This window comes from Garra rufa, chromosome 8 (assembly GCF_049309525.1).
Source record: "Garra rufa chromosome 8, GarRuf1.0, whole genome shotgun sequence".
In the NCBI taxonomy this organism is placed as follows: Eukaryota; Metazoa; Chordata; class Actinopteri; order Cypriniformes; family Cyprinidae; genus Garra; species Garra rufa.
The window spans coordinates 27768351-27782026 of NC_133368.1; the positions used below are offsets into that span (position 1 = coordinate 27768351).

A 13676-nucleotide genomic window follows, 5' to 3' on the forward strand; every position below is an offset into this window, starting at 1 on the left:
ACAGGCTGCTTCCACGTGTGTTCAGAGTGATGCCAGTAAATAGCAAGAAAGAGCTAGGAAAAGATACTGCTGTGAGTCTGACAGTATTAATGTTCTGTTGGTTTTCATTTAAACCGACTCAGCTCAGATCTGAGAACTTTATAAAGGTCAAATATGGCAGTGAAAATTATATTATACTGCTCACAAAAAGTGCCAATAGAATCACGTATCACGGTAGTTTTAGTAATATGCTGTTTGGACCATAACTATTATAAGTATTATAGTACATAGCATTTAATTTTGAAAATCAAACAACATACGGTAATGCCAGCTGTATTTATCACCATAATAGCATAAGCATAATAAGAGCACAATAAAATATTAGAATTTTTTTATACTAAATTATATTGCACTTAATTCATATATTTGTGTACATCATAAGTATAATAATTATATATAGATATAGATATATTGTAACACCTTTCTGTACTCTGCATGTTGTATTTGGCATGGTTTTTGCTTGAAGGTATAGTCAACCCAAAAATAAATATTCTGGCATCATTTACTCACCCTCATGTTGATCCAAAGTTGTATTACTTACTTTCTTCTGTGGAATTCACTTTTTTCCATATTTACGTTTACATTTTCTCTCAGGTGCAGGGGACTAATGACAGCAGTGTGGTCAGTAAAGTGTCTGCAGCGGCACAAGGCTACTTCCACGATGATTTCCTTAAGCATTTTGTGTGCAAGGTGTCAAGAAGAGCTCCACTGATTAATAGGTAAATGTTAAAGAGACAGTTCTTGTACCTTAAGTAATTATATTTTCATAAAACAGATTTTTGATGCATGTATATTTTCTATCTTAGAGGTTATTATGTGCGCTGGAAAGCAGTCGATCACTGTGTGAAACAGTTTTTCCATGCCACAAGATCCTGCTCGAGAAGACAGGTGGGATGAAATGTTTATCTTTTGTGTATGAGTGTTTTTTTTTTTTTTTTAACTGTAAAAAATCAATATCTTGATCATATCTTTCTCTTAATCTCAGATTCTGTCATTAGGAGCCGGGTTTGACTCTTTGTATTTCCGGCTGCATGCAGAAGGAGCCCTTAAATGTGTCACTGTTTTCGAGGTCGACTTTCCAGAAGTTGCCCGGCGCAAGGCTGCCTTGATCAATAGCAATACTTGCCTGAGGGATGTGTTGCCAGATTGGGAGACTGTCTCAAATAAGCAGACTAGTAGGACATTCACTTTATCACATACACACACCCCTTAAACTGTACAACACTGTATAAAAGCTTTATTATTCATCCAGATATATCCAAATCTTATCAGTGAACTTGCCAACCTTGTTTTTTATCAATAAAATGTGGTGTTAGAACATTGGCGATTCTTGTTTTTATTGCTCATGTGTAGATGCTGTGTTCATCAGAAGTGGTCATTATAATCTCATTGGTGTGGATGTCAGGAAGGAGCAGGAGGTGGAGGCAACTCTGAGTGGAGCTGGACTGCAGTGGGACGCTCCCACACTCATCTTGTCAGAGGTTGTGCTGACTTATATGGAAACACAATGGTGAGACCATGAATTCATCTTCAACCTCAGTTGGTTGGAGCCATGGTGCAATAGTTAGTATATGTGCTCTTGAACAATTAAGCCTTGGTGCTTATTCCATAGGTGCAGGTTTGAGCCTCTCATTGTTATTCTGTCTTTCCAATAGTTTCTTTTACTTTCCACCATAACTGTTTAACATAAAGTTGCCATATTAACTTTTCAGCAAATTTTTTACATATGTTTTAATGGTTGTCTCCAGGTCAGACGCTGTGATTGGCTGGGCTGCCAAGCTATTCCCACAGTCTATGTTTGTGATGTACGAACAAATCCACCCAGATGACCCGTTTGGCAGGGTCATGCAGAACCACTTTCTGAAGCTCAATTCCACTATACATGCTCTTAAACAATATCCAGACACTGTCGCTCAGACACAGAGATTCATACAGAAGGTATGCCTAAAATTAATCCATTTGTTTATTTTTTAATGGTTTGTAGCAATGTAATAAGCAGGATAATGTAGCTGTTTATTATTAACACTAACATCTTCAGATTAATATAAGACCTGACCAGGTCACAATGTGTTGTTCGATAATGACTGACTGACTGTACATAATACCTATATATATTTTTAACTACATTTTGTGAATGTCCATTTTTGAAATTTGAAGGTTGTATTGACCTTATTCTATGAAGATTCTAAGCGTTACGGGTTGAAGAGATACAAAGATAGAGCAGCATTTGTGCATTAAATTGATCAAAAGTTACAGTAAAGGCATAAAAGTAATTTCTATTTCAAATAAATGCTGTTCTTTTTTCTTTTTCTTTTTTAAAGTGAACAAAAATTGTCAATAAGATGGGTAACTGATCTTGTCTGCCACAGGGCTGGGAAAAATGTGTCTGTCTGGATATGAACCAGTTCTACTTTGACCTTCTTCCTGAAGATGAAAGGCAGCGAGTTGAGGGACTGGAGCCGTTTGATGAGTTTGAGGTGAGGAAACAGCCCCATTCCTAGCGAAGACCTTTGAATGATCCCAGAATCACAATGAATCTGACCTAATGCCTGATCCCAGACCTGTGTTTATCTTTATAATATCAGGAATGGCACCAGAAATGTTCTCATTACTTCATCCTTACAGCCTCCAAAGGCTCTGTGACCAATCAAGCCCTTCTCACTCTACCAAAGCGTAAGTATCAGTAAGATATTTGTATTATGTGTACCACTAGGTGAGGTAGTATGATGTAGATGTACATGTTCTGTTTTCACTCCTAGCATCCTCCATCCCTCACATGACTCCTCAATGGGCTGAGCATCCTCCCCTGGTCATTCAGCCCATGTCTGGTTCTCCAAGTATAGAGGCTGTTGGAATGGCTTCTGCTGTTCTGGCACCTGGAATCATCCTACTCACCGGAGGCTGTGGAAGAAGCGGAAGAGACACTGCAGCAAGGGTCCTAATCAAAGAGAAGGATGGCTGGAAATGTGCCTGTGTGGAGGTTCATGGAGATAAAGGTGATTTGATCAGTGATCTATTTTTGTCTTTGATAATTTTTGATTAGTTTGACTTGTCTTTTAGTAAACAAACACACTTTGTCAAGTCAATTTGATTCGATTTGTATAACACTTTTCACAACACGTTTAAAAGCAGCTTCACAGAAATTCATGATGTTTATGCTTGTAGTACTGTAATTAATTCTCCTAATTCACAGCCGTTTCTTTAGCAGTTTTTGCATATTTTCATAGAGTGACGATATAAACAAACAGTTGAGACTTGCTATAGCATAATATGAGTGCATTCAAAAGGACAACGCTGAATATTTTTATAGAATTCACAAGTTGGAGTTATTAATAGATTTTTAGTGATATGGAAATTGGAAAAAGCTATTTGAAATCTATGTAATCTGTAGTGATAATGTACATTTAATTTAGCTCAAAGGGAATCGATTATGATTCAAAAGGGAATTTGAACAGAGTCGCTGTTTTACGGCTGTTCAGAGTCGACTCGCGATTCATTGAACGAGCCGTGTAACAGAAACTCTGCAATGGATATTACTATCCAGAATATAGTGAAAACACTATATATTAGCACAGTAGCAAAATCGGCAGTTTAAGACATTAACTTGTAAGCACAAAACACAAGATACTTATCTTTTCTAATAAAAATATGATTTTATTGGATAAACCTAAGACATACAAACTAATCTAACACATAAACACACACATTCACACAGGTTGCAGAAAGAGAAAGTGAGGAAAGAATGAGTTTAAAGGAATGAAAAATGAAGTCCCAAGTTTATAGCAATATGTACAATTGCTTAGACCTGAACAACCATCAATCACTTAATTAACCCTCGTATTGAGTCTCTCAAAGAGGTTATTAAACTTTATATCAAATGCACCAGTTCAGTGAGAATCTGGAGGTTGTACCTGCGTTGCGTTAAGGGAATTCCTTTCGTCGCGTCGTTCCAGAAAGGGGTTCCTGAGGTTGCTGATTGGTTGGTGGTCGTTCGATGTGATGTCTTCTTGGGCGTTGGCTGGATATGCGGAGTTGTGCGCTGGTTAAAGTTCAGGTCAGCACAGACGTTTGGGTCGCGGCTTGAGGCAAAACTTAACTAGAACACGAAACTCTCAACGGAAAGAAATAAAAGAATTAAAGTAAAAGACAGAAGTGTAACGATCTCCTCATGTTTCTTTTAGAGGAGCGGCTGGCATGCAGGCCACGGAGCGCTCAAAAAGAACGCTAACAGCAGCGTCGAATCGCGGCGGCACGAAGACGTAAGAGAGTAAGAGAGAGATTTGATGGTGTCCTGAGTATTTAAACTCAGCTTTTGGACACATCCAAAATGGTGTCCTGACCAATTAAATCATTGTCCTAAGTCGGGGTACTGCTGGTTTCTCCGCCCAAACCATAAATCACAATGTTATCTGATCAGTCCCGTGGTCCCAATTTTCCCGCTCTTTGCAAAGTTAAAATTGGACATGATTTCTGTAACAAGACTACAATACATTTTACAAAGAATTGAATTACAGAAACATTTTGAGAATGCAATTTCAAGCTCAAGCATACCAAATGCCAATATAAACCATTAAGCTATTCAGTAGTTATTAAAAAGGACATACACAATAAGTGATTAAAACATAATAGGCAAATGTATGGGTTACAAAGAGGATAGGAAGTTATGCATAGAAATGATGAGTTGCTCATAAGTTCTTTTAGCATAATTTTAGGTGCATATATACATCAATAGGCAGTTTTCTGGGCCGTATTGGGAATGTGAGGGTCTGTTCTCTAAGCAGGAAGGTCAAAAGGTTAGGGAAGGAATCTCAGTGTCCTGGATGGGGGAGCCCACCAAGCACAATCTCTACTAGTACTAGAAAGAGATGTTCAGATGAGCATCTCTTTGACCATTAATCTTGGTTACTTGCCCCAAATTTGACAATCTCCTTCCTTGGGATTATGAACAAGTGTCCTTTTGTGTTAATGTTGCAAGTTCCTAGTTGGTTAGGTTTGCTTCAAGCTGGCTGGTGCCAGGGTGTCAAATGAAAAATTTTACGACAGGAGTCTTGTCATGCTGGGCCTCTTGTGGAATTTGGGTCTGTAGAAGTGTTTCAAAACTTCCAATCGAATCGCCTGAATTGTCTGATTCGCGCTGAGATCCTACAAATCTCTAAAGGTTTAGTTTAATTTATAACAATTTGACCAGTCTAATTAGACCAGTCTAATTATGTATGTAAGCATATCTTTGTCTCATATTTCTTTTCCTTAGTGGTTAGTCTTTATCAGACATTGACCTCTATCCCTGGAGGTGGAGCTGTCCTCTTCGGTGGCAGAACTTCTCCACTCAATCCAACAGGCAGAGTTGTGTGGGTGACCTTTGACCCTGGCAATGAGGAATCCCAAAGTCCTGTACAGCTGTCATTTAAGAACATGGTTTGTACCGGCAATGGTCCAAAGCCACGATGGCGTCACACATCAACTTTGATATGTTATAAAGGTTAGCGATTTTTGTCTAGATTTATTTTTCTCTTTATAAGGAGCACAGTATTAACTTCCTAATGTATTGTTTCAGATAAGACCTTTCTATTTGTGTTTGGAGGACATACAGAGAAGGATCCAGTTCTAGGTGATGCACATTTTCTGTGTTTGGAGGACAAGCACTGGACTGAGGCATGGCTTTCTCATATTTCTCATTTCTCATCATTCTCATATTAAAACCTAATGAAAACCTCAAATGAAAAAAATACCCACAAACGGCAGCCATTGCTTCTTTCTTCAGAGTCGCATGATCCTTCAGAAATCATTTTAATGTGTTAATTTGGTCCCCAAGTAATATTTCTTCTTATTATTAATGTTGAAAACTGTTTCAGGAGTCTTTGGTGAATAGCAAGTTCAAAAGAATAGCATTTATTTGAAATAGAAATATTTTGCAACTGTATAAATTTCTACTGTCAACTTTGGTCAGTCCATCATTGCTGAATAGGAGTAATGCAGTTGAAGTCAAACGTTTACATTAGGGGTGGGCATAGATTAATTTTTTTAATCTAGATTAATCTAGATTAAATCTTGAAATTAATCTAGATTAATCTAGATTAAAATGGCTAATTTAAATTCTGCTGAAGGCATTCAGAATATGTGTGCTACCCAAATAATGACTAAAAGTAAGTCTTTGAGAACGGGTTTCTCAAGCCAGGTGGCGCATTAGACCAGGCGCTCATCTCCTGTTTCCAAAATGCATTACAAACTGCTTGACAATTGCATTTACAACACAATTAACTATACAAACTTGTGTAACCAAGTACTTCTGCGCAAAAGGCTGTACGACGTGCGCGTTCCCGTAAAATACACAGGCGCGCGGGTATGGATAGCCTATCTGCGTGCATAGTCTTCCAATAAACTGCGTTGCTTTTAGAAGCGTCAATTCAGTTGTTGCATATAGTTTAATGTCTTTATTTCGGGATTATCAAAGTAAATTATAACTCAAATTTGAGATTTTACTGGGCCACAGCAGATTTTCACTGGGGCACGTGCCCCAGTAAAAAGGGTCTAGCAACGCACGCACCTGCCCTGAAGCGGCTTCATAGCTGCATCCATGTCTGCGCGTCTCATTTGATGTGGTAATTTGACAGAAGTTGAAGACTTGTTCTCGCCCCCTACAGTGCAATTCAACTAGATATACGTCATCCGCGCTAAAATATCAAGGTGAAAGTCATCATATCTTGCGTAGCTCCCAACCCAACTTTGAGAATAGATTAACGGCGATATTTTTTTTATCGCGCGATATGAGTCTCACGTTAACGCAGCACGTTAACGCCGATAACGGCCCACCACTAGTTTACATACATTTTGCAGAATCAAAACAGCTATGGATCATTCAGGTAACAACACAGTATTAAGACTCGAGTGTATGTTAATTCTGAACAGGGTCATTTTTATAAATTCAAATAATATTTGAATTATATATGTAAACATCTTTTATGTGAAATATCTTGTTCAGGTCAGTACTAAATTAAAAAATGACATGCATTTTGTATGATCCCTCTTATTTTGGTAAAATAATTAACATTTTGCAGATTCTGCAAGGTGTATGTAAACTTTTGACTTCAACTGTAATTAAAAATCGTCCTTACCCCATACATTTGAATAGTATTATGTATGGCTTAGATTTGAGTAATCTTACCTTGTAGTAATATTCCTGCTTATATTTTGGAATCTTTTGTGTGTTTCAATCAGATGACAGTTGTTGGTGCTGTTCCGGAAGCCCGTCATTCCCATTCTGCTTGTCCCTATGAAGGGGGACTTGTGATATTTGGAGGTTTGGGGAAAGGAGGCAGACCTCTCTGTGATGCTTTCTACCTAAGACCCACATCATCAGGTTTCTGCTGGGAGACTGTAACTTTACATCCACCCCCAGTACCCAGGTTCAAAACATCTCACTTATTTGGGTGTGAAAGGAATAAAAATATTGTGTCATAAGGATGTGCCACCTCTCAGTGATCAAAATCACAGTCTTGGCCTCTATTTTCAGATATTCTCACTCAGCCCATGTAATAAATGAGAAGTTGGTTGTGGTTGGTGGAGTTTGGCTTCAGGCTGATGGAGTACCAGGAGTTGCTGTAATAAATCTGAACACTGGGAGCTGTGTGGAGATCCAGCTGGACACCGTAAGTTACTTTGCTCATAGACTTTAGCAGTGATTAATGGTTTATTATAAAATGAAAAATTTGGCAGAAATTTCTGACTCTAACTGTTGTTGTACAATCCAAATTTGCACAAACTCTGTATTAGTGCAGAAAGTCGTTATGATCCTTGGCAGCCATGAAGAGCCTACAGTGAATGGGATAGTTTATCCAAAAATGAAAATTCTGTCAGTAATTACTCACCCTCATGTCATTCCAAACCCGTAAGACATCCATTCATCTTCAGAACACAAATTAAGATATTTTTGATGAAATCGGAAAGCTTTCGGACTTTGCATAGACAGCCACAGAAATACCACATTCAAGGCCCAAAAAGAAAACAAAAGAACGCCTTTAACATTTTTTTTCAATAATTTCTTCTTTAGAATATTTTAGGTTTCTTTGCACACAAAAAGTATTCTCATAGCTTCATAAAATTAAAGTTGAACCAATAATGTCACATGGACTGTTTTAACAATGTCCTGCTTGCTACCTTTCTGGGCTTTGAACGTGTTGCGTTGCCATCTATGCAGGGTCAGAAATCTCTGAGATTTCATTAAAAAAAACTTCTTTTGTGTTCCGAAGATGAACGGTCTTATGGGTTTGGAAGGACATGAGGGTGAGTAATTAATGACAGAATTTTCATTTTTGGGTGAACTATCCCTTTAAAGCCCAGTCACACCGAGAGTAATGTGTGACAATGGACCACAAAACCAGTCTTAAGTAGCACGGGTATATTTGTAGCATAAGCCAAAAATACATCGTATGGGTCCAAAATGATTGATTTTTCTTTTATGCCAAAAATCATTAGGGTATTAAGTAAAGATTATGTTCCATAAAGATATTTTGTACCATTTCCTACTGTAAATATAACAAAACTTAATTTTTGATTAGTAATATGCATTGCTAAGAACTTAATTTGGACAACTTTACATGCGATTTTCTCAATATTTTGATTTTTTTTGCACCCTCGGATTCACAATTTTCAAATAGTTGCATCTTGGCAAAATATTTTCCATACATCAATGGAAAGCTTATTTATTCAGATTTCAGATTATGTATAAATCTCAATTTAAAAAAATTTACCCTTATGACTGGTTTTGTGGTCCAGGGTCACATTTACCAATAACTAGAATCATAACCATATTAGAGAGATCATTCTAAATTCAGATTGCATTGGATTGGCAATCTTGGTTTCCTTATGTAAAAATCACTTTAATTTATTTGTGGTTACTTATATTTTTTCTATTTTTATTTTATTTTAGTCATCTGTGCTTTGGCCTCTGATGCTGCATTCATTCTGCTCTGAGCTGCTGGACTCTGAGGGGTCTGAGATGGTGCTCATTGGTGGAGGTGGAAACTGTTTCTCATTTGGAACTCACCTCAATCTCCACCCCTTAACTGTGGATTTAAGACCAATACTTTGCTATTCATGTTAACATAAGTACAAACTACAAACAAGCAACAAATGTGCTGCTGAAACTTTATTTCAGCCGGAACTTCAGCCAAATAGCCCAAGTATCATGAGACAAGGACATCATTCCGTGAAGCGACGGAAAGACTGCACGGTGGGACAAACCGCGCCCCAGTCCACTGGTTTGCGGTAGTTGCCCTTCTCCAGGAAGTACTGGTGGCCACGGTAGTTGGGATGCTCATAGAAGATCCAGTAGCCGTCCAGAACTTTGCAGGAGTGGACCTCTCTCAGACGGAACCTCTCCAGCACAGATGGACAGTCTTCATTGGACTCTATGGCCTGGCCTGTGAAGTCAGGCTTGTCGTATAACTGAACCTTGTACTGCATTCCACTTGTCTGCATAGGTTGGATTTATTTGGGTTTGGGAAGGGAAAAGAGGTAGAAATTTTGTGCATGAAGGCTGGAGTTCAGAAAAATAGGGTAAAAAGAAGATGTGGAATAAGATGGCACTAGTTTTGTAAAAATTAATACTTGAAGACCTTCACAAGCATGTTTTGTAAATTAATGTACAATTTTATATTGTTTGCCCAGTTTGATTCTTTTTGGTGCATTTTGAAGATATATATTAATATGCATAAGTATGCATGCTATAGAGATACTCATACTTGATATTTTATGGATTCAAAATGTACTTTTTTATATGGAGTAGTATGAGTGTTGGAGAAGATGTCCTCTGATATCAAAGCAAAGTAAATTAAAGAGAATTGCATTGGCCTGAAATGTAATTTAGTCCTCTGTATGGTCTATTGACTAAACTAAGCTAAACGTTTGCTTACATTACACATAAAAGTGGTCTTTCAACAAGACAGAATCAATTACTGCAGACCATATGGACACCGATTTAATGGGAAAAGACATGTGGCCTAATTAGGTTAAACTGACGTAACAGTTAGGAAAGGTCTATGCGTGACCTTTCCGTCACTCATTCTGTCCCAGGCTTTTATTGAGCTATAACACAGTAAATCGAATTTAGTTCTGGCATAGCACTATGAAACAGCTTGGTCATTACGCCCAGTCTAAAAACATAGCAAATCATATTATTTGCACTGGATACACCATTTAAGTCACTAATGCACACTTTTGAATGCACTGGTTGAACTTACAAAGCGGATGAGTTTGCAGGAACTGAGACTGTCATTGAGACCCATCCAGCCCAGGTATTCAGGATACTCTCCCCTGGTTAGCAGATACCGGTTACCAGTGTAGTTGGGCCGCTCGTAAACAACCCAGGCACCGCTTTCCACGCGGATAGAATTGCAGCAGCTCAGGTAGGTGTGAAAGTCAGAGCAGTCACTGTCACACTCATAACGGCGACCCTTGAAGTTTTTGTCCTCGAAAAACACAATCTGAGAGACATCAAAAAACGTTGAAGAGCATTTTATACTTCTATACTTCGAATACCACTTTACATCATGTAAAAAAAACCTTTTGCCCATATTCATGCTGGTTTTAGCTGGCCGGCTAGCAAGCAATGTACATTTTATCTTGTCTGACTAATGCGACCTCAAGGTTCAGGGTTGCCAGGTTTTCACAACGAAACCCCCTCCCAACTGCTACTTAAAACTAGTCCAAAACTACCAAAAATTGCATTTCAGTGTGGGGTCCCCTGGTCAATATTGTGTTCCGGAGGGTAAAATATTAAAGTAGCCCAATTCTGCAGGAAAACCACAGACTTGGCAACACTGTGAGGTTAATTGACCCTTTGCAAAGACCCGCCTCCCTTTGTTACTGTTGCTATGTCCGACAAGCCATGGTGCTCTCGCACCACACATCATGTTCACATGCAGTGAAAAATACATTGTGCAGCAAAGAGAAAATTGACAACACACCAACACAAGACAGGACAACTTACTTCTTGTATGAAACAAACTCTCAGCTTTCAAATTTCGTAATTGTGTAAGAAATTCGAACAATAAATACAGTTTTGTGGCTCTTTAATGTGTTGTGACAGATCGATAATCTCTTCCTCTTGACTATTTTTTATAGCACAAAATAAACATGAATTAACATCATCTTGTTTCATCTGCGGAAAGACGTCACTATTTTTCAAATTCATGTCCACCGACATTAATTTACTCTCCTGTCTGTTTTGTTTGTCGGACAAAATGGCAGATTCAGCATTATGATTGGTCAGATCGCCTGTCAAACTCACTGCAAAGTGTCAATTGGTATCCACTGATTTTCTACAGAAAATTTTCTAAATATATTAAAATGTTGCATTGATCAGCTGGTCTACCTTCAACATTAACAAGTTCAACAAGCTATTAATAGTATTAGCCAGTTTGTTATGCCAGCAACCAACCAATATTGTACATCTCAAACCACAGATCACCATTTTAACTCCATAATGGTCTGATCTAATCCAACACAGTCCTATAGTACTGATCTGACCGCAAGACAAGATATTTAAAAAGAGGTTCTAAAAAAAATGTAGTGTTATCATTTAGGCACTGATTTTAAGTATACAAAAAAGTTTCACCTAAAATTACATCTAAAAATGCCATGAAGTCTCAACAACATAACAGCACTATTTGCTAGGTAGATTTTAAATGCAATTCCCAAATAATACAATTTTACCCTAATTTGTGAATTTAAAGTTAATAGAACTAAAATGTGACCCTGGACCACAAAACCAGTCATAAGTAAGAAGGGTATATTAACAATAGCCAACAATACATCGTATAGGTCAAAATTATTGATTTTCTTTTATGCCAAAAATCATTAGGATATTAAGTAAAAAGAAACTTTGTAAATTTCCTACTGTAAATATATCAAAACTTAATTTTTGATTAGTAATATTAAAAAAAAACTTCATTTAAACAACTTTAAAGGCAATTTCTTAACATTTAGATTTTTTTGCAACCTCAGTTTCTGTATCTCGTCCAAATATTGCCCTATCCTAAACCATACATCAATGGAAAGCTTATTTTTTCAGCTTTCAAATAATGTATAAATCTCCATTTCAAAAAAATCAACCCTTATGACTGGTTTTGTGGTCCGGGATCACATGTATCCGTATATAACACATCAATACATTTGCATTCACAAACTAATTCGCTAAAGTTATTTGTAATTTTGTTTTTATTTTGTAATTTGGTTTAAATTATGCAGCTGCACTAAATTCAGCCTCTTTTCCATTATATTCAAGTGATTTCCTACTCACCTTGCCCATCTTGAATACTGTGTTTAGTCTTGTCTGGGGAGGTGGTCTGAGTGTCCAGAGTGAATGTTTATGGGGCAGTTTAAATATGCACCTCCCAACGTCAAAATGTCGAAGAGGGGAGGGCCAGATATTCACTTTGTCATGAAAATGAGATCCAAAAATCGAGTCAGTGATTCTAGCACTATTCAGATTTTTTTCCAGAAAAGCAAATGGGGATTAAAGGATAATGACTAGCCTGGCATAGGCATTCATTCATCCTGAAACAACACTGCACCCTACAACTGGACCAACCTGAACCACAACAAACACAGCACACTGTCACTGACCAGCACCTGATGCCAAGAGCACTGCCAAATAAAGAGCCCAGACTCATTGGATTGTCATGCTATGCTGAATGGCACCCATTACTCTGGGTCAGCTCTTTTCAACAGCATAGCTACTGGCAAATGAACCAACTAACTAAACTAAATCTGGAGAAAATGTGAGAGGTTTGCATATAGACCACTGAACGGGCAGGGGTTATTTAGGTTTTACACTCAAAAAAATAGCACTTTGGTTGAACATGATTTAATCGTGGACAGTGGTTCCACGTGATTACACCACATTATCTTGACAACAATGGATGATGTTAAACCAGCTTGAAATATTTGTGTTTATTTAACATGAACAGATGACATTCACTAAACAAGATTTAAATACTTATTTTTAACTTGAAACAATGGTTTTTATTGAACTTCAGTTAATCATGTTATCTTAAATTTAATCCTTATGTAATAAATTCTTTTTACTAGGGAACAGCTTAAGCAGGTCTCACAGTTTCAAAAACATTTCAAACACTTATAACACATTAGGCCTGCATTTGACAATTTATATAAAACACAAATAAATATGTACAGAAATGTTTTCCTTTACAGTGCAAAATGAAACAAACAGGTTTACATTCCTACATGTACAACAACCCATTAATAAAACATAAATAGCAAAGTGTGTTTGCTTTTAATGCACTTCACAAAAAGAAAGTAACCTCTGATTCTAAAGAAAAAAAAATAATGTTTGGGTTATGTTTGTTCATCAAACTGCTTGTGTCCATCAAGCTGTCTGTAAATGTATTCTAATTCCAAAATGTGCCCGGATATTTTTTGTAAATTAAAAGCAAACACAATGTGTGCTATGTGGAACATCTTTGAAAACTATTTAAAATACATTGTCATTCAAACGTCTTTCCTTGAAGAACAGTCATAAGCCATTAAAGGGATAATTCACCCAAAAATGAAAATGTGATGTTTATCTGCTTACCCCCAGGGCATCCAAGATGTAGGTGACTTTGTTTCTTCAGTAG

General features: G+C 37.3%; 2 protein-coding genes across 2 annotated transcripts; one reads left to right on the top strand and one right to left on the bottom strand.

Annotated features, from left to right (window-relative positions):
- lcmt2 (leucine carboxyl methyltransferase 2) lies at positions 1–9139 on the top strand. Its single transcript, XM_073846005.1, has 14 exons — positions 1–71; positions 634–758; positions 846–927; positions 1025–1214; positions 1393–1549; positions 1788–1977; positions 2409–2516; positions 2625–2712; positions 2799–3035; positions 5291–5518; positions 5594–5691; positions 7255–7442; positions 7550–7685; positions 8966–9139. The coding sequence occupies exons 1-14, from the start codon at positions 30–32 to the stop codon at positions 9137–9139; spliced, it is 2043 nt and encodes a 680-aa protein (XP_073702106.1). The 5' UTR covers positions 1–29.
- Positions 9140–9169: 30 nt separating this feature from the next.
- On the bottom strand, positions 9170–12492 carry crygs2 (crystallin, gamma S2). Its single transcript, XM_073846004.1, has 3 exons — positions 12338–12492; positions 10278–10520; positions 9170–9510 (listed from the first exon to the last, which is right to left on the bottom strand). The coding sequence occupies exons 1-3, from the start codon at positions 12344–12346 to the stop codon at positions 9238–9240; spliced, it is 525 nt and encodes a 174-aa protein (XP_073702105.1). The 5' UTR covers positions 12347–12492; the 3' UTR covers positions 9170–9237.
- Positions 12493–13676: the final 1184 nt, after the last annotated feature.